Raw genomic sequence first — 26,341 nt, 5'->3', positions numbered from 1 at the left:
TACATACATAAAATCACGCTTTTTTCCCCGGAGGGGTTGCCAGAGACTACTACATCTTTCCACTTGCCACGATCTCTGCATGCTTCTTTCGCTTCATTCACATTCATAACTCTCTTCATACAAGCTCTGCGGTTTCGAGTACACTTGACCTAACTTTTTGCCAGGACGTCCTTAATTTGATCAAGGTTCGTTCCTTTCCCAGCTAATTAGACTAAATTTGGCATAAGGTTTAATGTGAAAATCCAGCGAATTTTACGACCACTTCCTATGTTCGCGTGTTCACGGTTGCACTAGTGTTTTTAGGCCCTGGGTCCATTTTCTGACAGTTACCTGTCCAATTGGTTTGGTCTTTAGCAACTACAATTTTAAAATCCATTGGCACGCATACTATCATTTACTAAAAAAATAATCGTGGTAAAGTTTGCACTAGACACAAAATTGTAAGACTGCTATAAAGCAGTCTTTTTTTACGTATGGCCTTGTTCTTTATTAATTGTCATTGCGCAGAATAGCCACAATGAAAATGGGACTCGTTTGAAATTTACTGGAAAATTGTTCGGAATTAGATTGACTTGTTTGTGTTTTATTTTGATAAAATCTCAGTTTCATTTCCTTGGTCAATATTCTGCTGTTACATATTTCTTATGTCGGCTTTATTTTGTGAAGTGCATTTAAAAGAAAAGATTATTAAGCGGCTTTCTTATATTTTACTAGCTCCGCCCTTATCAAAAGTACCTTATGACCTTCTCTGTACTCCATATTATATGTGTGCAAAATTACATTAAAATATCATGGAGATCAGTTTGTGGCAATATAAAATAGCAAAATAACAATAGCAGCCAAGAGTCAGAATCGTGCAAGCAAAGATTTCGTGGATTTGGAGCAGAACTAGAAAATCTACCGAACTATCTAAATTTAAGAAGATGGTTAGGTTGTAAGTATAACTCCGACTAAACATCGTCAGTACTAACGGTGAAGAGGTAACCTTCCTCTTAAATTAAGATGGTTCAGTAGATTTTCTAGTAATGGCTGCGAACAATTAAATTGTATACTCTTTACCATATTGGTTGTTTCATACCGATACATTGTTTGAGAATGATTTTCGCTTTAAACTGTCAGAGTCAGGCCTCGTTCACATTGAAGCGTAGCCGCCCTGGAGATATATGGAAATCAACCCATTCCCATTCCTGTTTTAACGCCCCTAGACATATTTATTTTATAGAGAAGATAAGATTTCGCCCAAAGGGCTTTTTTTTGAAGGGACTTAGTATAATTATTATTTAAATTTTACTAAGAATGTTATAAAACTATTGAATTGAAACGACGAATGAAACTGACATAGAAATAAAATAATGGAGTTTTATTTTTATGTAACACTATTTTAGATTTCTCGCTATACAAATGACAAATTCGATGACATGACAATGAAAACTTAAGAAATATTTTTATTTTATATTATATTATATATTTATAAATATATATATACATATAGATATACTTATTGATTTAGAATGCAAATTATGACAAAGTCCATAAAGCTAAATTTGTTGTTTCGTATCTTAGCTAGCTCCTTAGTCTGCGGCTACCTAGTCTTGCTAGGTTGTCGGTGAAGAACAAATAGACCTGTATATTAAATGCCGACATCAACATCATTACACCCTAAACACAACGGGTCATTGGATATGTGCGCAGTTAGTCAAACTAAACATGGTTCATGCTTGTCAGTACAATGCAATATACACTGTTTGTAAATAATAATAAGCCTCTTTGTCCCGTGACAGCCTAAACCATCATCGCGTCTTTAGTTTAATTTTGTATGATACTCTCCTGTGCAAGAATTTGATTTATGCATTTGTTTACTTCTACGTTTAGCAAGTTATATTTTGGTTACCTTGTGGCAAATGTTGAATTTTAGAATTTTGATAATTTGCTTAAACGCTCAACGCTTGAATACAGCCATCCATGGCAAATAATTTATATCCATCCCAAATCCATAAGTACCCCAAGTCAATCTTTATGAGCTGAACCTGCATAAATATCAATAATGAAGCCAAAAATATTTGTATTAGTTTTTAATAATTTATTTTAAGCTCTTTACAGCAGGTATCTAAATCGTCATAACCTTTCTTATTAAAGTTTCATTGATTCAATAACCATATGTTTCAAATCAAAGTCCAGTAATGATTCAATTTATAATTACCGAGATCTATTCATCGACATTTGAGGCATGTATTGGAAAATTTCCAATTTCCCTGCTGTAATAGTTCCATGAACATTTACAACATTGCAACCACGTTTGAGTACTAACAGTATGCATCGTGTTTTTGTTAAATCTAGTAATCTGAAGTTGATGTTTTTGTAATACAAACAAAATAAAATAGTTGGTTGGTTCACCCATAGTATAAGAGTGGTTGATTTTAGGTATGTAATTAAAAAAAATAATTAACATCACGACATATATGTATGTTTCAAATATTACTGGCACTCGACAAATACCTTCGCAACTCGTCGGCCTCTCACACCCCGTGTAATTTGTAATAATTCACCAAAGGTAATTTGTAACAATTAGTTACTACCAATGGAATTACTAGAAAATCATTTGGGTATAAATAATTATCGAGTAATTCCATTGGGTGGTACTATAGAAATCGGAATACATGAGAGCATAGAAATGCTATATTGCATTTTAAGCTGTGGGAGTGATGTTTTTAGACGTACGCAGTTTTATGTGCAGTGCTATAGCTGTCAAATAATGCAAAATGTTATGGTGTCGGATGGTAATGATTGCCATCAGTTTCGACGGCATATTTGCTAGTACTTACCACTTATACATACATACATATAATCACGTCTATATCCCTTGCGGGGTAGACAGAGCCAACAGTCTATAAATACCACTTATATCACGTATCCCTTACCTACGGGGTAAACATAACCATCTAGAAAAATCGCAATGGCTACTTTTAACTGGACGGTTAAGTGATGGATTTTTGAGATTGAAATAGTGATTGGACAAAAGAATTTATTAACTAGAAAAGGGAAACAGATGGAGTGGTCCAATTATAAAGTGCCGAGAACCACACGGCACATTCTACTTCTATTATCTCTTGTTATTCCGAATTCTATGCACAACGCCGAATTCTGTTTAATACTGCCCGATATGGACGAGTTTGATGGCCCTTAACCGAGTAATGTTAGAGTCACGTGTGAAATCCTGTAATATGATTATTGGGCCCTCACTCGCATCCCGGCCAAAATGCATATATATTTCAACTGCACATTGGTAAATTTGTTACCAGAAATTCCATTTCAACACGAACCTGTCTCAGCCGGCTTTAACTGGGAGTAACCTCCCTACATATTATAAGTCGCAACTCCTAGTTGGCTTTTATCTTTTTTTTCTTTTTTATATGTCGGATATGTTTTTACTAGCTTTTTTTATGAACATACACATATGTATATAAAAACATATCCATTCATTCGAATAGTACGCTTAATAATCAGTTTTCATAGTTATGGCTCTGTATTGATAGATATATTTAATACTAGCTGTAGCCCGCGACTTCGTCCGCGTAAATTTCGAGTTGAATCTTGATCATACATTCAGATACAGATAGACAGACAAAAAATTATGGCTCTGTATTGATAGATATATTTAATAAGATGTAAAACTATTAAAGTTTCGGCCAAGAGCGAGTCGGACTCGCACGAAGTGTTACATACCATCATCATGTTCTTGATCATGTGACTGACGATCTCCCTAGACTCTGTAATCTATACTAATATTATAAAGCTGAAGAGTTTGTTTGTTTGTTTGAACGCGCTCATCTCAGGAACTACTGGTTCGAATTGAAAAAATCTTTTTGTGTTTAATAGACCATTTATCGGGGAAGGCTTTAGGCTATTTATCATCACGCTGCAACTATTAGGAGCGGAGAAATAATGGAAAATGTGAAAAAAACAGGGAAAATTATTCCTCCTTGACGGCTTCAATGAGGCCCAAAATAACTGTACCACGCGGACGAAGTCGCGGGCACAGCTAGTTTTTTAATAAGGCCAGTCCAGCGATTTTAAGAAGCTTCTTAAAGAAACATTGATATAGTCGGCATCATCCACATAAACAGTTTTAATTACAACACGGCTTAGTCGGCCTTGGAGCAATAACTGCCATGAAAATATCCAAGCTAGATCTGTTTTCCATAATCTTGACAAACTGGTTTCCAATCGTGACCATATTGTAAGCATACCTTTAATCTTATCAAGGTTTACTGCGATCCTTGTTTAAGTACGCCAAAATGAGGAATAGTGTATTAGCGAATCGGTTGCCATAATGAGAATTAGCCCTATTGCCCCTGAAGCGGGAACGATGGTTCGGCTCGACCGCCACCAAGATCTTCCGCCAGGCTAGGTGTTAGGCTAGGCGTCGCGTGATTTTTATTTTTTACTCCAGGATAAAAAGTATATATAATAACATAAGTAGCCTATATGTTATTCTGGGTATTCAGCTAACTACATACCAAATTTCATCGTAATCGGTTCAGTAGTTATTGCGTGAAAGAGTAACAAACATCCATACTGACTGCCTGACATACCTACTCATATACTTTCGCATTTATAATATTAGTAAGATTGTTGTGAAGTGTCGCGTAGAGATGTCGCCGCACCCCTGAATGGTTCTTATAACCTAACAATTCATAGTCCTTTGAAAGTCCTTACTGTTGCCTAGATTTTAAGTACATTTCTAGTGTGTTATTTGAAACACGCTAACCTACTTTTCTTTGAAAATGCGGTCGTCCTTCCGTAGATTGTAATTTATCTTTGGATAATGACGATGATAATACAATTGATAAGCTGGTATCGAATACTGTATTATCCCAAAAGGCAGGCATATTGAGTAAGCCAATATCCTATATACGGGGAAATCCGATTTGCGAAAAACTTTCGTGGTTGGAGTACCAGAGTTCGCTAAGGAAGTAGGGGTTATTATTCTGACCTGTGATTGTGCCTAGCTAATTAGTAATTCAAATGGAAATAATAACTATATTTCCTTCATAAATTCATTTATTAAATTGCAGTCTAATTGGTAGGTCAACTGCGTTTCAAATTATAAGAGACATTCGCTAAAGCGGCTTATTTAGCACATCATAGATTGAACTATAATATTTAATTATGGAATAATTTTTTTTTGTGGTACTTTTAAAAATCACGCTAACTGTACTAACTGCCTATTACGTTTTTGTAATATAAAGAAGCTGTTAGAACAAAGTATTCTTAGGAATACTATATCAGGCTGAGACAGTGCAGTAATAAGCGCTGTCGACTAGATAAATTTTATAAGAAATTTACTAGCTACAGTCCGTGGTTTCGCCCATGTTTAAATTATACCTTATGTATTATTTCGATGTATACGCTAAGCTACAATATTGTGAAGTTTTATCTAAAATCCGTTTTTACGTGAATAAATCTTTAATTTAATCAATCCACTTGACTTAAAATTATGGCTCTTTCGTTTATCTGCTTTTATGCCAAATAGGTACCTACTTTAATGTTTACTGGTAATTGATAAAAAATGCATCGGCCGTTCATTTAATGTTTTAATATAAATGTGTTTTTTAATTTGTCAGTATTGTGTTTTAAATCTTGTTTCTTTTTGCAGTTATTATTACCCATTGATGCAATTTATTATTTATTCTTTTTAGCGAATGTTTTTCTTTTATTATTAAGTATATTTTATTTACTTTGCAATTGCCCAGCGATTTATATTTTGCAAGGCGTGTGTTTCATTTTATATCTTAAATGTGCATTATTTCTGGGGGGTCTAGGGTCCTTCCTGAAGGTAACTTTTTGCTAAATCTTTTCTCAGTACCTACCCATGTTAAATACTATTTTTTTTATACTTTTCCTTCTAAGTGCACTTGAGGTTGGAAACCTAGCTAACAAAGCAATAATAAATAAATATAATTATATACGGGATAAATAACACAAATTGAATTAGCCTCGAAGTAAGTTCGAGACATGTGTTACGAGATACTAATTTAAAAGACTCATCCAAAACCAGGCCACAGAGAAAGTTCATTTCACATTATGCCCTCGCCAGAATTTCAACCCGGGACCTCCGGAGTACCAGACAAGCGCATTACCGCTGCGACACACATTTCGACAATCTATACTAATATTATAAAGCTGAAGAGTTTGTTTGATTGAACGCGCTAATCTCAGGAACTACTGGTTCGAATTGAAAAATTCTCTTTGTGTTGAATAGATCATTTATCGAGGAAGGCTTTAGGCTATAAAACATCACGCTGCAACTATTAGGAGCGAAGAAATAATGGAAAATGTGAAAAAACGGGGTAAATTATTCATCCTTAATCTTCAATGATGCCTAAAATAACTATTCCACGCGGACGAAGTCGCGGGCACAGCATGGTGCATTTGCTTATTAATTGGTTTTTTAGATAATGAATTAAACAAGTACACATTATTATTCATGTTTATTGAAAACTAACTCTTACCCGCAGCGTCGCCCGCACGAATTTGGCGCCACCTACAAAAGAATACAGGTTTATTGCAAATGTCACGGGAACTATAGTTTATACCTACTGGGATCAAAAGTATAATATAGTACTTCTCATCTCAGTAAAAACTATACCTATATGTACCAGACTGGCCAAGAATACAAATATGTATAAGGTATATATGTATAATACATCTATCTCCTTTTTATGCCCAAAAACGGCTGAATGTGAATCTAGTGTACATTGATTTAAAGGCGAAATGGCTTCGGCTCAATATCGATTTAAATCACCCTACATACCTGATTACACCGGTTCGAGGGGGTTGCTAAGTGCAAGGCCGACAGCCCGGTAGTAGTAAATCAATAAAATTTCATTGTTCTAATTGACCATGTTGTTTAATCTATTTAAGTTTTTTAAAACTAGTTGTTCGTCACGAATTTCACCTCGCGAACACTTATTTTTTACTAATAGGATAAAGATTTGTATTTTTGTATGTTTGTAACGTAAATAAACTGAACCGATTTTGGTACACATATAGAATAGACTTTTAGAATTAACAAAAATACATAATTTTCTGGAAATTCCCACGGGCATGAAGCCCCGCACAATTTTTTTTTATAATATTGTGAATAGGTCAAAAATTAATGTACTTATTTTGTTGCCCAACGAAATATAAAAAATTCTATTGACGATACATACCTACTTTTTAAAGATCCAAATTTAACCAGGCGTTCGAAAGTTATGTTACAAACAAACATACATACAATGTATTTTCACCCCAAGTTTATTGGTAGACGACAATTAATGAGTTTGTTAAAAGAGTGTTGAATGTGAATGAAGCGAAAGAAGTATGCTGATATCGATGCATTTGAGGTTGTCTCTGCTTACCCTTATATATGTATCTTGAATTTGGATCTGAAGTTGAAAACGAAAATGTTTTCCAATATTATATTTCTTTTTTTACAGTTCTATTCGTAGCACAGGATTACGTTTCTGGTCGCGTTGCATTTTGCAAAAGATGCGGCTCAACTCAATAGCCGCATCTTTTGCAAAATGCATTTGGGATGTAGACAGTAACAGTTTTTTTAAACATTGAGTATTTCTAGGCAATGGCTAAAGGTGTGAATTCTGTGCGTGGGTTACAGTTAAGCCTAACCATCACGTGGGCTTGTTTGATAGCTTTTTGGCGCGTTTTTTTTTAACATCATTTCGATTTTCGTCAATATGTCTAATTTATATGGCATTGTTGAGATTTTGGGAAAACTGACAATCGAAATAGTGTGTGGGATGCTGTTTTAAGTGGGTGGTTTGTAACGAGCTATCGCTATAAACGATCAATTTGTTGTCGGAAAAATTAAGGTTATAATTTTAGGAATTTTTCATACACACACACATAGCTATGTATGTGTATGTATGTTTTTGTAAATTAGATTAGACAGGGTAATCAAAAGACTAAGAGCTCGAAGACCCCGAGTAGCTAGATCGCAGATTTTGATAATTCTATAGCTGCATGCATTTATACCTATATAATTTTTATCCCAGCGGGAATAAAAACTGAAAAGATTTATATTCGTAATCAGATCTACATATAATCAGATGAAATACGAGATATGAATTAAAATCTGTGCGCAATCAAAATTATTGCGACTTACGCCTACAACCTCATTAGGGTAGTGTAGAATGGACAAATGTTTATCAATTTCAAAAACTAATTTGTTTCCAAATGCAGACTTAATTAAACTACAAAGCAAAGCAATACAAAGCATTGATATGCTTTGCTATGGTACAAATGTCAAACACATATTTTGTACATTTGTCACAAGGCATTTGTACAGTACCCAATTTAGTTCTTTGATTGCAATTTCTATGGCTTATCATGATATTAACTATATAATTACATACATACTACAATTACCTTGTTTTTGTACTTACTTGTACTTAAATAAAAAAGTGATCCGCAATAAACGTTGCACATTCAGATTTACTATCCGCAACACGCTTCGTGAAGCGCTGAATGTATTGTTAGTAAAAAGCGTTACAATTAATACCATAACTTGAGGTTTTTTTTTAAATAAACCTGCTTCGTATATCATATTTTTTATTTACTATATCACGTAAAAATACGAATATCAGATGCAATCATTATGTCTAAAAACTGCCCGAATAACAGGGTTAAAAGTAAAATAAGATAAAAGTAACTTACTTGACGCTCCCTAAACTAACTTTTTATGTGGAGTCGGCAAAATATTTATTTATGTGAGTACACAAAAGAACAATATTTTCTCAGTTCCTTCATCTTCTTTTCTTCGACTTCTTACATCCAGTTAAAGGTATTTTTATACAACTTGTCACATGATCGTGCGATTTTAATGTATAAATGTGTCCCCAGTACATTAATCAGATACTTGATTAAACACCTAATTAAACCTCGATATGACATAGTCAGCTGATATTGAATGTAATGAAATCCTGTTCAACAGGTTGATTATTCGCATTACCTTCATTTGTTTATTGACTTTAGGTTCGCGCTAAGTTTTTAATTAGGTATATTAGTTTAGTGTCCGACTAAACCTTTGAATTAAACTCGCATGCTTAATGTGCGCTTGCATTATTGGATATGTGAATAGTTTTGGTAATTTAATTTCATATGTTACAATCGTGAATTGCTCTCGGGTAAACATTCTTTACGTTAGGTATGTGCCGTTGGAATACGCTATCACTAAATTGGATATTGGGAAAAAGCCAAAATAATGAATAGTTGTTCTGTTCATTTTATTAGAAAAATGCGCTGAATTGACCTTCCCTGGGATTGGTGCGATCATTTAGCGGCAAGAGTAGTTCTCTGACTATCCTTTGGGAAAAAGGGGTGATTTTATGCATACCATTACGTATGTATGTAGTAACATGTGACTGTTTCAAAATATCTGTATCGCATCTGCCTGCATTAGTGACGCGGTGCCCTGCATATGAAAGGTGGTAATTCTCGCTCCCTCCACTCATTCGTTCACGCCGCGTCCATAATTGAATGATCGACTATATTGTCAGTACCAATTACTTGATCCGCGGTATTAAAGTCCCGGATACCGCTGGATGGATCAGGTGAAAGTGGAACTTTGAGAACACACTGATAACTGGTTGAAGGTGGTGCAGAACGCGTCTGATAAAAAGAAACATTCATTTCATTCATTGTCCATTGATCTCTATAATATGCTCTGCGTTTCTTATTGCTGATGTAAAATGACTCATTTGATGTCCGCCTTTTGGGCGCTGCAATTAGCGTTAGCGTCTATTAAACTACAAAAAACAAAATTATTCTGCTTCCTCTTTATTACACAGCCAATTGAAGAACATACATGTACTTTAATTAGTGAATTTCTCAAAACAAAAAGAAAAGCAATTACGGCGGCCATTTGTATCAATAAATGCAAGAATGTATTTACATATAATATATAAGTTAGAAATAGTTAACTCATCAATGAGTCAAAACGATTTTATACTTATGTTTTACTAATAATATAGTAATGAAAAAAATCCTTTTCAACAAAGACTTCGATGAGGTTGCGAGCTAATGATATATAAAAATCGAATCAACCTATAGAAAGACTCGGGAGGAACAAGTTAGAAACGCACTCGGTTCGAACTTTAGAATGTATTTCAACGTTTCCGCACGTCTAATTTTATGAAAACGCAGTATCGAATTATGAGAATAAAATCCACATAGAGTGCACATTATGCGATTTTCTCGCTATCGCGCGCGGTGATGGTCATTTTGTTTTATTAGGTGCCTGTTATGTTACATAGGTATTGCTTTTAGAGGCAGCGGCATGGCGATATTGCAATTTTAAATTAATTCTTATTTTAATTGTTATTTAAATATATGTTTACGGGGTATGTGGTAAACTGCGTTGCATATTGGAAGGGGGCACTCAGTATCAGATTCTCTTGCCAAATAATTAGTAAAAATAGGGGGTTACAATTTTACCGAATTATCCAACAAAAATAAGTGTGGGAAGTCTAGCCGTCCAGCTTCGTTTTTTTTATTACTTCCTGGCTTCCATGTCATCTTATATTTAATGATTACTCCAATTTTTTTTTAAGTGTCTTTTTATTGTGTGTAAATTGTGTTTATCTACATATCTAGCTATGCATCGTCCGTATAAATACATTACTGTTTATTTACTTTAATATTACATCCAAAATGGATATAACAATGTTAAAGTAAAAAAAAGAATGTATGTTTAACCCGTGTTATGGTCGCAGGAGGGGGTGACTGGTGAATGGCGCGGCGCGTGGGTCATTCTGCACCGGCGGGTGCTGGCCTACTATGTTAGCGAAGACTCCAACGTGTGTACCGTGGATCTTAGGAAGGCGAGATGTGTCAGTAAGTACTTGCAGAAATATAATTACACAAAACAATAAACTTCAAATAAAGATGGGAAATGTAATTTGTAACTCTTTCATGCAAAATGAACTGACTGGATTAGGACTAGATATTTTATACCTTATGGCAACATAATAATATGTATATATTTGATCGAAAGTTAATTGCCTATACTACAAATAAAATTTACAGAATTTACAGAAGACTTTTTGCTAGTTTCTCACTTCTCTCCCCAAAAAACCGGGAAATAAGCATTTATTACTTTCGCTTGCATTTTGTAAGATAACGTCAGTCACCTTCATCTTTTATATGTACATACAGCAGAAGATTTATATTTTAACATCAGTTCGAATCTGTCTGCTCGAGGGTGAAAGTTTAATCCTTTTGCGGTCCTAGCCCGTAATGACCCCGGCTGTACAAGGAGGGTTATAATCTCGTAGTGGTGATAAAATAAAGGGTTCACAATGACGGTGAGTCATTAAAAAAAACGTTTTGTCCGCGGCTCCGACCGCGAATATAAGTTTATCGCTAACTTTAAGGGCACATAAGTATTTCGGCCATAAAAGTTATGTTGTATGTCTCTATTACCTTACAGAGAGAAAATATAATACATACATACATACATAAAATCACGCCTCTTTCCCGGAGGGGTAGGCAGAGACTACCTCTTTCCACTTGCCACGATCCCTGCATACTTCCTTTGCTTCATCCACATTCATATAAAAAAATATAATCTCAATAAATAATGATAGAGAGTTATGAATGTGGATAAAGCGAAGGAAGTATGCAGAGATTGTGGCAAGTGGAAAGAGGTAGTCTCTGCCTACCCCTCCGGGAAAGAGGCGTGATTTTATGTATGTATGTAAATAATGATATTAAAAAACCCAGAAAACAAACACGTTGAACATCGGGAACAAAAGCTTTCACACTCTTTCAAAGAGTTATTAATTTGGTTGGACCACCATTCACAATACCGGATTCATTTATTAGAGTGTGTCAGAGAAATAATATTGGCATATTTAATATCAGAGTAAAACTTTTGCTTCAGGGTGTTTTGGGTATTTTGAAAAAAAAAAACCTTTCCACTGATGAAAAACAGGAGCCTTGCATGTTCTGAATATGATACGTGAATTTTATTCTTTAATTTTCCTAGGACCCTCATTATGTGAGCCACATGCCGAGGTTCTGTTACATTTAGTAATTTCTTAAGCTTCAATAAGAGAATCCAAAATTTCTCTCAGAAACTTCTTCATTCGGTCAGAATATAACGACTGGACTGAATTTCATTATAACACTAAACGTAATCTTACTCAAATGTTGTGCAAAATTTATTAATTTATCGGTCCGAAATTCAAACGGCGAAATATCGTACATCGTGTTACTGAGCTGAGTTACAATCGAATTATCGCCCGAACTGTCATGTCGAAAATCATTTTTTGGCCACGGCTCTACACCTTTGACAAAATTTTAATCAGATTTTGTCACTGAAAAAACTAAATTTTGACCTACAGGGACAGTGTGTAACCGGATTTTTCTAAATCTATTACACTCGCCGTGTGGTTCCCGACACCAATAAAAAAAATAATAGGACCACTCCATCTCGTTCCCATGGATGTCGAAAAGCGACTAAAGGATAGGCTTATTAACTTGGGATTCTTCTTTTAGGTGATGGGCTTGCAACCAATTTGAATCTCAATTCTATCATTAAGCCAAACAGCTGAACGTGGCCTATCAGTCTTTTCAAGACTGATGGCTCTGTCTACCTTCGCAAGAGATAGACTTGATTATATGTATGTATTATACTCGTACACAAAAGCTTTTGATAAGCCTTACTGACGATACGAAAATTATTTTAGCTACGACGACCGAATAAGAGGGTGAAAAGTAAATAGGTACTATTAAATTTTGCTAGTAATATGATTGAGTTTCAGTGTAGGTAATCGTTTATATTATGATCATTAATTTAGCATAAACTTACTGGGGTAGAAAATATTGCGTTAAAACTTGTAATTTTTATATTCCTCTTTAAATGATTACAAATCGAAACCCTTTATAGTAAACATATAATAGGTAAAACACAAGAAAATTCGTCAGCATAGAATGATGATACCTGTAATAATTGAACCGTATTCTTGTGTGTTAATGACGTCATCTGTATACCAATTTTGACCAAACGTCATTGATTACACAATATACTACGCTTTGATATTATTTCGTCCATTTCGTGTGTAATATTGTGTAGAGAGATTGCAATTGTCGAAATTGAATTCCATTTCGACATACCTTTGTGCATCAAAATGAATTTCGATTAAAGTATTTGTTATAAGTAGGTTTATTAAATTTATTGTTGTATTTGTGTTAACATAATTAATCGAGAACAAGCTAGTCTCTGCCCAGGGTATGTAAGAACGACTTTAATTTATATCATCTTAGAAAACAATGTTTTACCGTAAGAATACAGGCCGCATTATTTTCTCATAACGATATTGACTTATTTTTTTATATACTCATTTAAAATCCGCTTATGTTGTTGTTGTAATATAATATTTAATCGATCTCTAGAACAACTTGAATGTTAACATTTGTTTCATTGTATTATTTTTCTGTTGAAATCGGTGGGAATGAATACACATACAAGTTTATGTTATTCAAAAATTCAGATGATTCTTATATGAGATTTGTAATGTATTTTCACACGCTTTCTTCGCCATATACCGGGAGCTTTGGATAGTGCATTAGATTCACTCTGATGCGATGTATCATATCGTATTCCCGGATGGATTATCAGTTCTAAACTTCAAAGCCGGAGTTCGGCAGAGATGGGCAAGATATACTTTGCATGAGTTTATTCGCCAAAGTTTAAAAATTTCTTGAACATTTTTGATGCATTTGATGTCAGTGTTTAATGCTTATGGCCTCTAGAATTCTCATTCGAGTTCGACAGATACGTAAGTAATGTATGCCCTATAGTTATTTTATTCTTTCGGAAACATTTCTATGATAGAGTCGATATGACTTATGAGTATTTTATTTTTGTAATAAGCATATTTTTCGAAGTACTCTGAAACTTTAAACAACACCAGTGTTCTTTTCAAGTAGAGAAATGCTCCCCATAGGTTTGTTTGATAAGCTATAATTAACATAGAGAAATTCAATTCGCTTATGAATAAATCGTTCTGTCGGCGACTCGTTCGTACTAGAAAGGTTTTGTTGTTGAACAACTCATAAACGAACATGCTGTCGGCTGCTCATCCGGCACAGAAACATTTGTCGAAGTTAAGTTTCAGAACCGAAAAGAAAAATGCACTGGCAATCGCAAAAATATTTTTAATTTTGTTTCAACCGATTTGATTATGAACTATAAGACGCGACGAGTTTAGTAATCCGGGCTTGTCTGTTTTTGCTTTCATTTTCCGACGGTAACCTGAAGGAGCTACACAACTTATTTCCTTGGAGAACTAATTTGATTTTTTACCAGGCGCCGTGTTTAAATCTGTGGGAACCTGGAATTTGTATGTTTTTTTATTTTCAAATCCGTTCACGGCCTAAGTAGTTCGGAAAGGGCAAATTGAAGGAGATGAAAGAAGAAAATGTTTCAATATATTTCGCTGATGTTTCCCGCCATTTAACGTAATCAAATCTCGGAATGCAAAATTTAAATTCTTCTATGCAACTGTTTATTATTTAATCTTCTCAAAATGTGTATGTATAATAAAAAGGAGTTTTTAAATAATTGTTTGCTTTTATATTTTTTAATTGGCACAACTTAACAGGCAAACACTTCAATCTGTGTTATTAAGTAAGCCGTCGATGACTGTGACGTAAAATTAATATGTTAATTATGTTAGACAAGTGTTACTACTTGCAAAACAAAAAAATTAATGCACCTCTGACCTGTAGCCAAACGATGGTTAGAAACCATATCTCAGAATGTAAAAAAAACATTCTGAGTTCCCATATTTAAGTGAACTTATAAATAGTTAAGTTTTGTTTCAAGTAAGTAAGTACCTACTTGATTAATAACAAACATTTGGCTTTTGGAAGAGAAAAAATTTGGTTTTATCGACATAATATGCGAAAAAATAAATTTTTCTTAATGCACATATGTATGATAATTTTTAATTTCTTTTTCTTTAATAAAAAGTTGATGCACAATTGCAATCTCAAAGACAACTTAAAACTAAATATAAGTGTGAACTAAACTAGCCAAATGTTTCCACTTGCAAAACAGCAAATCAATGCGGCATTCTGACCCACAGCCAATCAATGTGGGGTCAGGGATCGGGCGCGTCAGCCCGTGCATCGAGTTATGAATCATGACCGACTGGTAATTTTGCACATTCTGATATCCATCCGACAGAGATAGGTACATTATGAATTTTGAGGTTTAGTATCGTAGATTTTCTGTTTGGATTATTTCGTTAATAATGTTTTTTTTTTTATATTATAAATTGACATATATAAGAATCCTATACTTACACATTATGTTGATTACAACGAAGATTAAAGTTTATATTTGGCAAATAAGAGTTTAAATGTGACGCATTTGTTCAGGTATGAGTAAGTCCGTCACATCAAAGTGTTGCCCTAATGAAATTCGGAACTTAATACATTTACGAATGGATGAGTATTTTTGTTGCCAACACGTTCATGGCTACATATGGTGTGTTAATTTGTATAGACGCACATTTGTTTTTAATTTTACGTTGCTGGTTTGAAAGTCTGCTAAAGGCAGCATTTTTGTTAAGTTTTTTTTTATTTGTTTAAGTTTGTTTATCCGATTATTATTATTTTGGATATGATAATTTTTTTAATGCCATTCTTACTGTCTAATTACGGTGAAAAGAAATTATAAAGACGTTTCTGGTATTAGTTGCCAATAAAATAATAATTTTCGACTTGAATCACAGTTCGCTAAAGTTAACCATTATAACTAACTAAATGGTATTTAAGGAGAATGCTGTATAATTTTTAAAGGTTTGAAAGGCTGGAGGACGAGACGAGACCTTACATGTCAAACGCTGTGTTGTACGCGAATTAACCATTTTGCAATAATTCATTATGACGGCTCTATGCAAATGGGAGTAAACTCTTAGAAAGCCGACGCGTCTGCTGATGTCACTTCTACGAACCTTCATGTCATGGCTGTAAACAGTTTTCCATGCATCGTCTGGTATGAGTACTGATTTGCGTAATTTACAATCGGGGTCGCTGATTCGTAAATGAATTTAAGTTCATGAATTAAAAGGTTTTTGTTTCGCCATGTTATCAATATTAATATCTTAATATATAAAAGAGCGTTGACTGACTGATTTAAGTGCGAGATTTGAAATTTGACTTTTATGTTATCTACGAGTATGTGGTTTTAATGGTGTCACTTAGAGAAGATTTCCCAAAATTCCTGCGGAATCGAATATCAGCGGTATTTTCCGTTTGTTTTTCGGGAGGAGCACTCTAGTCCTATTTTGTAGGTGGCGCTAAAACGGCGCGGACGGAGCCACCCGGGGGTTAAGGCTAGAAATATTATAGATAAATGCACAAGTCTGTGTAACTTTGTCACATACGCATTTTCGGTTAAATTATCGTGATGGTAGTTAAAATTTCGAATCTACAATCAAAGATTTAAATAAGTAGATGGCTTATTCATTAAAGTTCACCCTATAGTCAATTACCGAGGTTTCTTTTTCCTGGAAATTCCAACATGAACCTTGTTGGCAGAACCTAATATCAGCAAGTTAAAAGAAGTTCGTCGAAGCGGACCTAAAGCTATCGAAACATAACGCCTTATTGGGACCAAAATCATGTAATAAGAGAAAGAGTTTGATCTTCACACAAGATAATGAAATTGCAGCAAATACTCTTTGATAAGAATCATCTTTTTTAATGAGCAATTTTAATGAGTGCGCGGGAGTGTAATAGCTGTGTATTTGCAACTTTTATACAACAGAGAAGTTGTTATCAAAGAAGGACAAATCACGTTAATAAAATCGCATGATTCAATTAAATTTTTATCTGAGTTCTCTTGGATGCAGTGATAACGGAGATAAGATGTGCAAAGCAACTTCAGTTTTATTGTAGGTTATTGCACAAGGCCTTGCTTGTTATTTCTTCGCCTTTTATGTGAGCAAATACATTTTAATTAACATATTTCTTTATAATGTTATCGGTCACTGAAGAATAGGATATTTGTTGAAGGTCAGAATAACTCAGAAGATTGTGCATTCAATCATTATTTATCCCACTGCTTTTCAGGAACCATTTTACTTTACGCAATCATTATTTATGGATTTTGATGGGTTTCGAGTAAAATCGTTGAGTTTTGTAGATTATACAACGATACAAAAAGAAGCATGATGTAATGAACTAACCGTTTATTTAAACTTAATACCTGTCTTTTTGTCTTCTTTTTCTTCTTTTTGCGGAAAATCCGGGTTCCAAATTTGACTTAAATTTTCAACAATTAACAACTAAAAATTAATGAAAATAGATAATACACATTGGCTATCCGCGAGTACCTTCACTGACACGTAAACCTCGCCATTTCCCGGAGGGGAGGTAGAAGCTTTCCACTCGCCACGATCTTTGATCTTTGACAGCCTCTGTGGCGCAGCGGTAGTACGCACTGTCTATGACACCGGAGGTCCCGGGTTCAAATCCCGGCCAGGGCACGAGGAGAAAAGAACTTTCTCTGACTGGCCTGGGTCTTGGATGTTTATCTATATAAGTATTTATTATAAAATATAATATCGTTGAGTTAGTATCTCGTAACACAAGTCTCGAACTTACTTCGAGGCTAACTCAATCTGTGTAATTTGTCCCGTATATATTTATTATTATTTATTTGCATACCTACTACTTTTTCATATATTTTAACATTTTTTTTTCTCCGCCAGCGACTCAAGAAGCTGACGACGACACAAAGACCGCCTGCCACTCGGACTGCGGCGACAACTTGTTGCTGGACTGTCCCGACGCCACACTCTATCTGCACTTTCCTCACGAGCGGGAACTCAAGGTATGTTGTGTTTCCTCTAGCGACTCAATGAGTCACGAAGACAGCCTGCCACTCAGACTGCGGTGACCACTTGTTGCTGGTCTGTTCCGACGCCACACTTTTTCTGCACTTTCCTCACGAGCGGGAACTCAAGGTATGTTGTGTTTCCTCTAGCGACTCAATGAGACACGAAGACAGCCTGCCACTCGGACTGCGGTGACAACTTGTTGCTGGACTGTCCCGACGCCACACTCTACCTGCACTTCCCTCACGAGCGGGAACTCAAGGTATGTTGTGTTTCCTCTAGCGACTCAATGAGACACGAAGACCGCCTGCCACTCGGACTGCGGTGACAACTTGTTGCTGGACTGTCCCGACGCCACACTCTACCTGCACTTCCCTCACGAGCGGGAACTCAAGGTATGTTGTGTTTCCTCTAGCGACTCAATGAGACACGAAGACCGCCTGCCACTCGGACTGCGGCGACAACTTGTTGCTGGACTGTCCCGACGCCACACTCTATCTGCACTTTCCTCACGAGCGGGAACTCAAGGTATGTTGTGTTTCCTCTAGCGACTCAATGAGACACGAAGACCGCCTGCCACTCGGACTGCGGTGAGAACTTTTTGCTGGACTGTTCCGACGCCACACTCTACCTGCACTTCCCTCACGAGCGGGAACTCAAGGTATGTTGTGTTTCCTCTAACGACTCAATGAGACACGAAGACCGCCTGCCACTCGGACTGCGGTGACAACTTGTTGCTGGACTGTCCCGACGCCACACTCTACCTGCACTTCCCTCACGAGCGGGAACTCAAGGTATGTTGTGTTTCCTCTAGCGACTCAATGAGACACGAAGACCGCCTGCCACTCGGACTGCGGCGACAACTTGTTGCTGGACTGTCCCGACGCCACACTCTATCTGCACTTTCCTCACGAGCGGGAACTCAAGGTATGTTTTGTTTCCTCTAGCGACTCAATGAGACACGAAGACCGCCTGCCACTCGGACTGCGGCGACAACTTGTTGCTGGACTGTCCCGACGCCACACTCTATCTGCACTTTCCTCACGAGCGGGAACTCAAGGTATGTTGTGTTTCCTCTAGCGACTCAATGAGACACGAAGACAGCCTGCCACTCAGACTACTTTATTTTGACAGTGTTATCACAAGAACTTGACGAAGACGTGAAGACATAGTATTATCTATGCAAAAGATACAAAAAGAAATAAAGAAGATGTCCCGACGCCACACTCTATTTGCCATTTTTTTATGAGCGGGAACTAAATATACTTTAACAATATATCACGTAAATTCGGTAATTTCGTATGATTGAAAAAGTGCCCTTGATACATTTGCGTCTTTTTTTAAAATCCTTTTATGGATTGCGACGCGATAATTTCTTCTGAGACGCAGGAAACATTTAATAAACGCTAAACGGAGTTAAATGATAAGTTTATTATTATGGAGTGTTTGCGTATTTTTCTCTAAAGAATTTTCAGCATGATATAATTTTATTTAATTGAAAATTTTGCGATTACAGGTTTGAGCAAAACTAGGTATAATAAAGTTTATATTTGTGAATTGAAGGTTAATCAAAGTGAAATCAAATCTCCTATTGGTGTATAGCTTATTGTGTTCTTTTTGACGTTGTGAAATTTCAATAAAATATTGGGTTAAAATATATCTGATATTCCGGTTAATTGCCATGAAAACATAACACACACTAAACATAATATGTTTCAGAGAATTATACATATTTTGTAGGTAACGTACAATGAAGTGCAAATGAAGTAATGGTCTAATATCAATGTTTCCAAAGTCCTATAAATGTATTTGTGTTGCATTATCACCGCTAAAAATATTAATTATACATACATATAAGTACGTCTATATCCCTTGCTATAAAAATATTAATAATTAACTTTTTTGCTTCCTTGCTGGTATGGTAGCGAAGAAAAAACATGGTTTTCATCATCATCCCTTTCCATTCCCTTGACAGACTTTAACAATCAACATCCCTGTTGATTGTAAAAGTCTGTCAAGGAAAAGACTTGTTAACTTGATTTTTTTTCTTTTAGGCGATCGGCTGCCTGTTACTTTTTGAATCTCAATTCTGTTATTAAGCCCTAAAGCTGAAAGTGGCCCTTCAGTAGTTTTAAAACTGTTGGATCTGTCTGCCTTGTTTGGGATAAAGTCGTGATAATATGTATGCAACTGTGATATTTTTTCGGTGTCATTCCAAATATATTAACACCAAACAACGAGAGACAACGGTAATGTAATTTCTCTTGTTCCCATGCATGTAAAGACCATTAGTGACTTTGCGAAGCTGCCGTCCTATCGTATTGACAGCCAGACAGTATTTAAACGGCAAATGTCTAGTTTCATTTAGTGCATAGGTAGATAGCGTTAAGCTTTCGAAGTAATGTTGTTTTCTCTATACCTACTCCTAATGGAAAAAGCAAAGCCTTTATTGATTTGGACATTGACTGTCATTGCGCAGGATATTCGTTAACAGTTATACAGAAAAAGGGTTACGAATATGGTTAAGGGCTAGGAATGCGGTAATTATGAATGTACATACATACAAACATATATTTAATCACGTCTAAACGCCTTGCGGGGTAGACAGCCAACAGTCTTGAGAGATTGATAGGCCACGTTCGGCTGTTTGGCTTAATGACAGAATCGAGATTTATATAAGTAGTGACAGGTTGCTAGACTATTGCCTAAAAATCCCAAGTGAGCCTATCCCTTAGTCGCCTTTTACGACATCTATGGGAACGGGATAGAGTGGTCCTATTAATTTTTTTATTGGTGCCAGGAACCACACGGCACATTACGAATATACGCATCCGCAATTAGATAAACAAGTAAGGTCCTTCATCACCTATCAAAGGTTGGGTAGTAAAAGTAAGATCGGAATGCTGGGCGGAATAGCGAGGTATTAGGTGTTGAGTATTACTTCCGAATTAGTAGCGGAGATTTCTGGGACACCTTTTTTGGTGGAAAAAGTGGGAAACTTCTTTTCCAAATATTTTACTTCGTAAATAGATCCTCTTTACAAAAGTGTGTTTCATTAATTCTTCGAAAGTAAAACTGTTTTGACACGATCCATTTTAATCATGTAAAAAATTATAATTTTTCAATTTATAACAAACTTATCAGAATATAAAGGCCAGCAAATTGATGTCATACGGACAAAGGCACAAATTATTTGATTATTAAGTAAATAAGTGATTTATGAGAGCATATGTGTCCGTTTAAATGTGAAATTTTTCTTTTAGAACAAGAAGGTTAACTTCGTGAATTGAAAATATTCCGTATCACAGCAAACAAGAAACTCGACAAGACAAAGTGGCGTATACACATATATACTTATTTGCATTATTTTTTTTTATAATTGCCTTAACTTTCACTTATTGACAGCAACAGGAGAATAATGATCGTTTCATTTATTATTTATTAACTAGAGGCCGCCCGCGACTTCGTCCGCATGGAAACCCTATCAATCCCGCGGGAACTCCGGGATAAAAAGCCTATATGTTATTCTGGGTCATTAGCTACCAAATTTCATGATAATCGGTTCAGTAGTTTTTGCGTGAAAAAATAACAAACATCCATACTGACATCCTGACATACTCACAAACATTCGCATTTATAATATTAGTAAGATGTAATGAAATATGTTCAAAATGTCCTAAAATCTGATCCAGCGAATGGGAACCAAAAAATTCAAAAAAAGAATGCATGCAACAAACCCGACACTGACGAAAAATATTATTTTAAAAATTGAAAAAAATATCCATTGTCCATTTGGTTTACGTTTTTTCCATGTTAATTGAACACAGAAGTGGTGTTTTTTTTAAACCATATTCCAAGTATCGGATGATAACTAATTAAAAAGCGAAAAAGCTCCAATTTTGTTGAATAAATTTATTTTTATTGAAATATGTAGGTAGGTACGTGTATTAGCGGATGTTGTTACGCCATTATCGTTTTTATTGAAAACTAACTTATGCCCATAGTTTTACTCTCGATATTCTCAAAAATTCTCCCTTAATTGTTTGTCCTTTACGGGGTAGACCGTCTCGGAAAGACTTGAAGGCCCATTTGAGTGCGATGACTTTATGTCGGTAATAATTTTAAAAAAAATTGACAGCCATAAGCCTTTTCCTTGATTGTCCTTAACAATGTGTGTTGGAAAAGAAGCACACTATGTTTTTTTACCTTTGTCCGCTTTGAAGCTTATCTGACACATTTTATTAATAACATAACGATTTGGAAACGAGACGAAGTTCGTCGAAGACCATAAACAAACATATTAAAAACAAGTCTAAATTTCATTCTTGTAATGTGTCACTATGTGAATTTCCATTCCGTTATTAAGCCATACGACTAACCGTGGTCTTGAAGTCTGAGCCTGTATGCTCTGTCTACCCTGTAAGTGATAAAAACTTGATTATATGTAGAATAGAATAGATTTATTTTTAAAACTGGATACAAGGTATCACTTATTGACGTCACATCACTTAAATCTAATTACAACTACTACCGGTTCCAAAGCGCATGTGTAGAAGAAGCGGCGGAACAAACTACACTGCAGCATTTTCACCGGACGTCAATTTACAAATATAGATCACATAAATCTGGTCGAATGCAATGTATTTAGTTATGTTATGTTATCAAAAGTATTATAACTATGTTCAATAAAACGAAGTAATGTTCCACAGAGCTGGCGGTTCATGGTGAGACTCGCGGCCCACAACAACGGCACACATTTGTATCATCAGCAGCTGACTAAAGACGACGTTCCCGTCATCGTGGACAAGTGTTTGAGCTTCGTGTATGCGCACGGTGAGAGAACTATGTATTTGTTTGTTTGTATGGATTTATTTTCTTCTTAAAAAAAAAGAAAAGGATCATCTCGTTCCCATGGATGTCATAAAAGGCGACTGCTTATAAACTTGGGATTGTTCTTTTAGGCGATGGGCTAGCAACTTGTTACAATTTGAATCAATTCTTTCATTAAGCCACACTCTTAATGAAAGAATTGATTCAAATTCAATTCAATGCTAAACGTGGCCTATCAATATTTTCAAGACTGTCAACTCTGCCTACCCCGCAAGTTATATAGACGTGATTTTGTATGTTATTAAAATAAAGCAACAATGCAAAATGTTTCCCAATCTATCAATGTCACAAGTCTCATTAAAAAGTGTGAATGATAAACAATCAAAGATATTGACTTAAATCACACGTTTCATGCATTTATCTTAATTTGCTTTTAATTAAATTTATCTCATTAATAATATTTTGGCTTCACAAATTGATAGATTGTAAAATCATGTCCTCCATTTGGTGTTGTTTTTCTCTTATGATAGCGTCATCCCGATTATTCTGAGCCTTATAAATTAATATAAGCTAAAAGTTCACGAAGGTAACGAGTTCTTTTTTAATAAAAAATGATAGAAGTTAAAAAAAGTGAATGCTAGCCTTAGTTACTTTACCCCAAGTAACTTGTAAGTTAATAATAACTATAGACGTGGTAAATACTGGTAAACGTGTCATGGTAATCACAGCCACCTGTCGCCATAAGACAGCTTCACAACTTCGCAGACATCTACGCGCGATGCACTGGACGACACATCTTTCCGATAGTTTTACGTACAATAAGCCATTTTTTATAATATATAACACCGATTTCTATGCTTCTGACGAAGTGTGCTAACAAAGGACTTAAGCTATAGAAGACTTAATATATCCTCTCTCTCTCTTCCCCCTAGGAAGCCTGTCAGAAGGTATCTACAGACGCGCCGGCTCCAGTTCCATGATATCCGACCTCCTCACTCGGTTCCGTCGGGACGCGTGGGCAATGCAGCTCACTCACGGAGAACATTCCGAGCACGATGTAGCAGGCGCCCTGAAGAGGTTCCTCAGGGAGCTGCCGGAGCCGCTCATACCCAGGGATAAGCATCGCGAGATGCTGGACGCTCAAGGTCAGATTGATTACCGTACTTAAAAGACTTGCTATGATATAGTGGTGTGTTTTCTATAGTTTTTCTTATACAATGCTCTCAATTAAGCAATTAAGGCGAGGAGCTCGATATTCCGTGAGCGTTTGAGGCGCTTAAGCAAACCCTGGATGCTGCCGCCACTTAAAAGCTTCTCCGTGCTTCGGAAGGCGTGGGCGATACTACTAACTCATGGACAAAATCTGAGGCTCGATGTAGCAGATGCCTTGAAGAGGTTCAAGGCATGGGTTCAAAGATGAGAATGAGATCTATAAGAAAAATAGAGATTAAATGCAAATTTACCGGATTACGACTGCGGTGCATAAGTAGCTTCACCACCAAAGCTAGCATAAATCATAGAGATTCATGTATACCAAGTGTATATTTATGTGTATCAAGTGTACCGTTGTATCATGACATCACTGCCCGTGGTAATGTACAATACATCAAGGAGCCTGTTCCCCCACCTCCATTTCTTGCAATCAACGAAGCACATGGAAAATGGGCACAAATAGATTGGTACCCTAGTGTTTCCATTCCACTTTGCCGGAGACCACACTTCTGAGGGCCATAAATAAATATATAAATATATACGGGACAAATTACACTGATTGAGTTAGCCTCGAGGTAATTTCGAGACTTGTTTACTAACTCAACGATAATATATTTTATAAATACTTATATAGATAAACTTCCAAGACCCAGGCCAGTCAGAAAAAGTCCTTTTCTCATCATGTCCTGGCCGGGATTCGAACCCGGGACCTCCGGTGTCACAGACAAGCGTACCACCGCTGCGCCACAGAGGCCATCTTTATGTCCTTCGTTTTGTTGCAGCTCTAGAACCAGCTGAGAGGTACCAGGTGTACCGCCGCATCATGTCGTCACTGCCCCTGGTGGTAGCCAACACGGCGAGGAGGTTGTTCGCCCACCTTCACTTCTTGCAGTCCATGATGTACGCCAACAAAATGGGCGCCGATAACTTGGCAGCTGTTTGGGTGCCGACAGTGATGCCCACGGCAATGGTAAGATTCGCTTCTAAATCTTTTCGAATCGAAATACGAGAAAGAAATATTTTATTTGATATCACAAACTTAACTATACTAAGTAACAGATTTTACAATTAAGGAGTTCGCTTTATTGTGACTTGAAACTTGACAGCGATAGTTTTTTGGACGATTTACGTGTAGCGACTTGCTTCTGGCCTTTTGAAGAGAACCTAACCTATAATGAACTTGGTATAAGCTGCACTACATGATTGTGTCTATTGCCTTAGTCGCGTTAACGACATCCATGGGAAAGAGATAGATTGGGCTGCGAAATGGTGTTCAATCTTGTGCAAGTATGATTCAAGCTGGGTGAGATTCCTCTCTGTCAACAAGATCACGTCGCCATCTTGTTGCAGATAGTGTTTCCGCCTCTGACTAAAAGTCTGAAACTTTGTCAGAGGGTTACCCGGGTACGATTGTCAAAAACGTTATTTTTCTATGACCATGGTTATATTACAAAGCGAATAAAAATCATATTTTATCTGTGTATTTCCCAAAAAGATTAAAAATTTAATTCCAGTTTACGATAAAGTTTGGATACAGAATTCGATTATGCCACATGGCTACTTTAACTTCAAAACATCTCACGGTAGCCCTGGCCGGGCGAACATCAGTTGTTCTACGAAGATTTTGTCTTCGACAATGTTTGTTTTCCCCGTGTAAGTGTGTGTGTCTACGTCAGCGGCTAGACATGTCTGAAACTAATGTGATCTAAACAAACATACGTCAATGTGAGAGCACGAGGTGTGAAATCCAGGTGACATTATCCCCTTCCCCTTTTATGTAAATATGTTCAAGGAATGTGCTCATATTAATTGTTAAATACAGTTAGTAGATAGTCGTTAGTTAGATAGTCGCAACTTCGCTGTGTAAACTAAAAATTATACATACATATAATCAAGTCATCATCTCTTACGGTGCAGACAGAGCCAATGGTCTTTAAAAGACAAAAACCACGATCTGTACTGTATTACATAATAATGATTTTCAAGATGAATTATCTTATTTAGTTTTAATTAAGAAATTACTACTCTTAGCGATGTTTTTACATTTTATACCTTGGAAATATTAAGTTCGCCCTGTTAGAACTAGGAAGGAAAATTATACAAACTTTTTCATGTATGGAGTGCTGGCCTTTGTACTTTTATTTGTCAAAATCATACTGCACATTTTTTTGCGGTGCATCGAATACGCATACCTTCCAAATTCCAACTTTTTCATACGCATAGTGTCCAAATTAAATAACTTGGTAGTGCGGGCGCACTGAACCGACATGACTATAGTATATACGGGTCTTTTATTGGAATTTGCCTAAAAACACAGTGGAATTTAGTTATTTATATATTTATGTACATCAAGGAAAAAAATCAAACTTAAAATAAAGAGGAAT

At 36.0% G+C, this 26,341-nt stretch overlaps 1 protein-coding gene across 1 annotated transcript in view; it reads left to right on the top strand.

Moving 5' to 3' along the window:
• Positions 1 to 26,341, top strand: part of LOC106133996 (arf-GAP with Rho-GAP domain, ANK repeat and PH domain-containing protein 2) — a 45,857-nt gene that overhangs the window by 8,074 nt on the left and 11,442 nt on the right. Inside the window, exons 3-7 of the mRNA XM_060953470.1 lie at positions 10,776 to 10,896; positions 17,790 to 17,911; positions 22,625 to 22,748; positions 23,678 to 23,890; positions 24,740 to 24,927. Coding sequence (XP_060809453.1) covers positions 10,776 to 10,896; positions 17,790 to 17,911; positions 22,625 to 22,748; positions 23,678 to 23,890; positions 24,740 to 24,927 — 768 coding nt within the window. The remainder of the gene's footprint in view (positions 1 to 10,775; positions 10,897 to 17,789; positions 17,912 to 22,624; positions 22,749 to 23,677; positions 23,891 to 24,739; positions 24,928 to 26,341) is intronic.

This window comes from Amyelois transitella, chromosome Z (genome assembly GCF_032362555.1).
Source record: "Amyelois transitella isolate CPQ chromosome Z, ilAmyTran1.1, whole genome shotgun sequence".
Classification (NCBI taxonomy): Eukaryota; Metazoa; Arthropoda; class Insecta; order Lepidoptera; family Pyralidae; genus Amyelois; species Amyelois transitella.
Note: the sequence above shows the minus strand (reverse complement) of the source record. Positions and strands in the feature narration are given on the sequence as shown.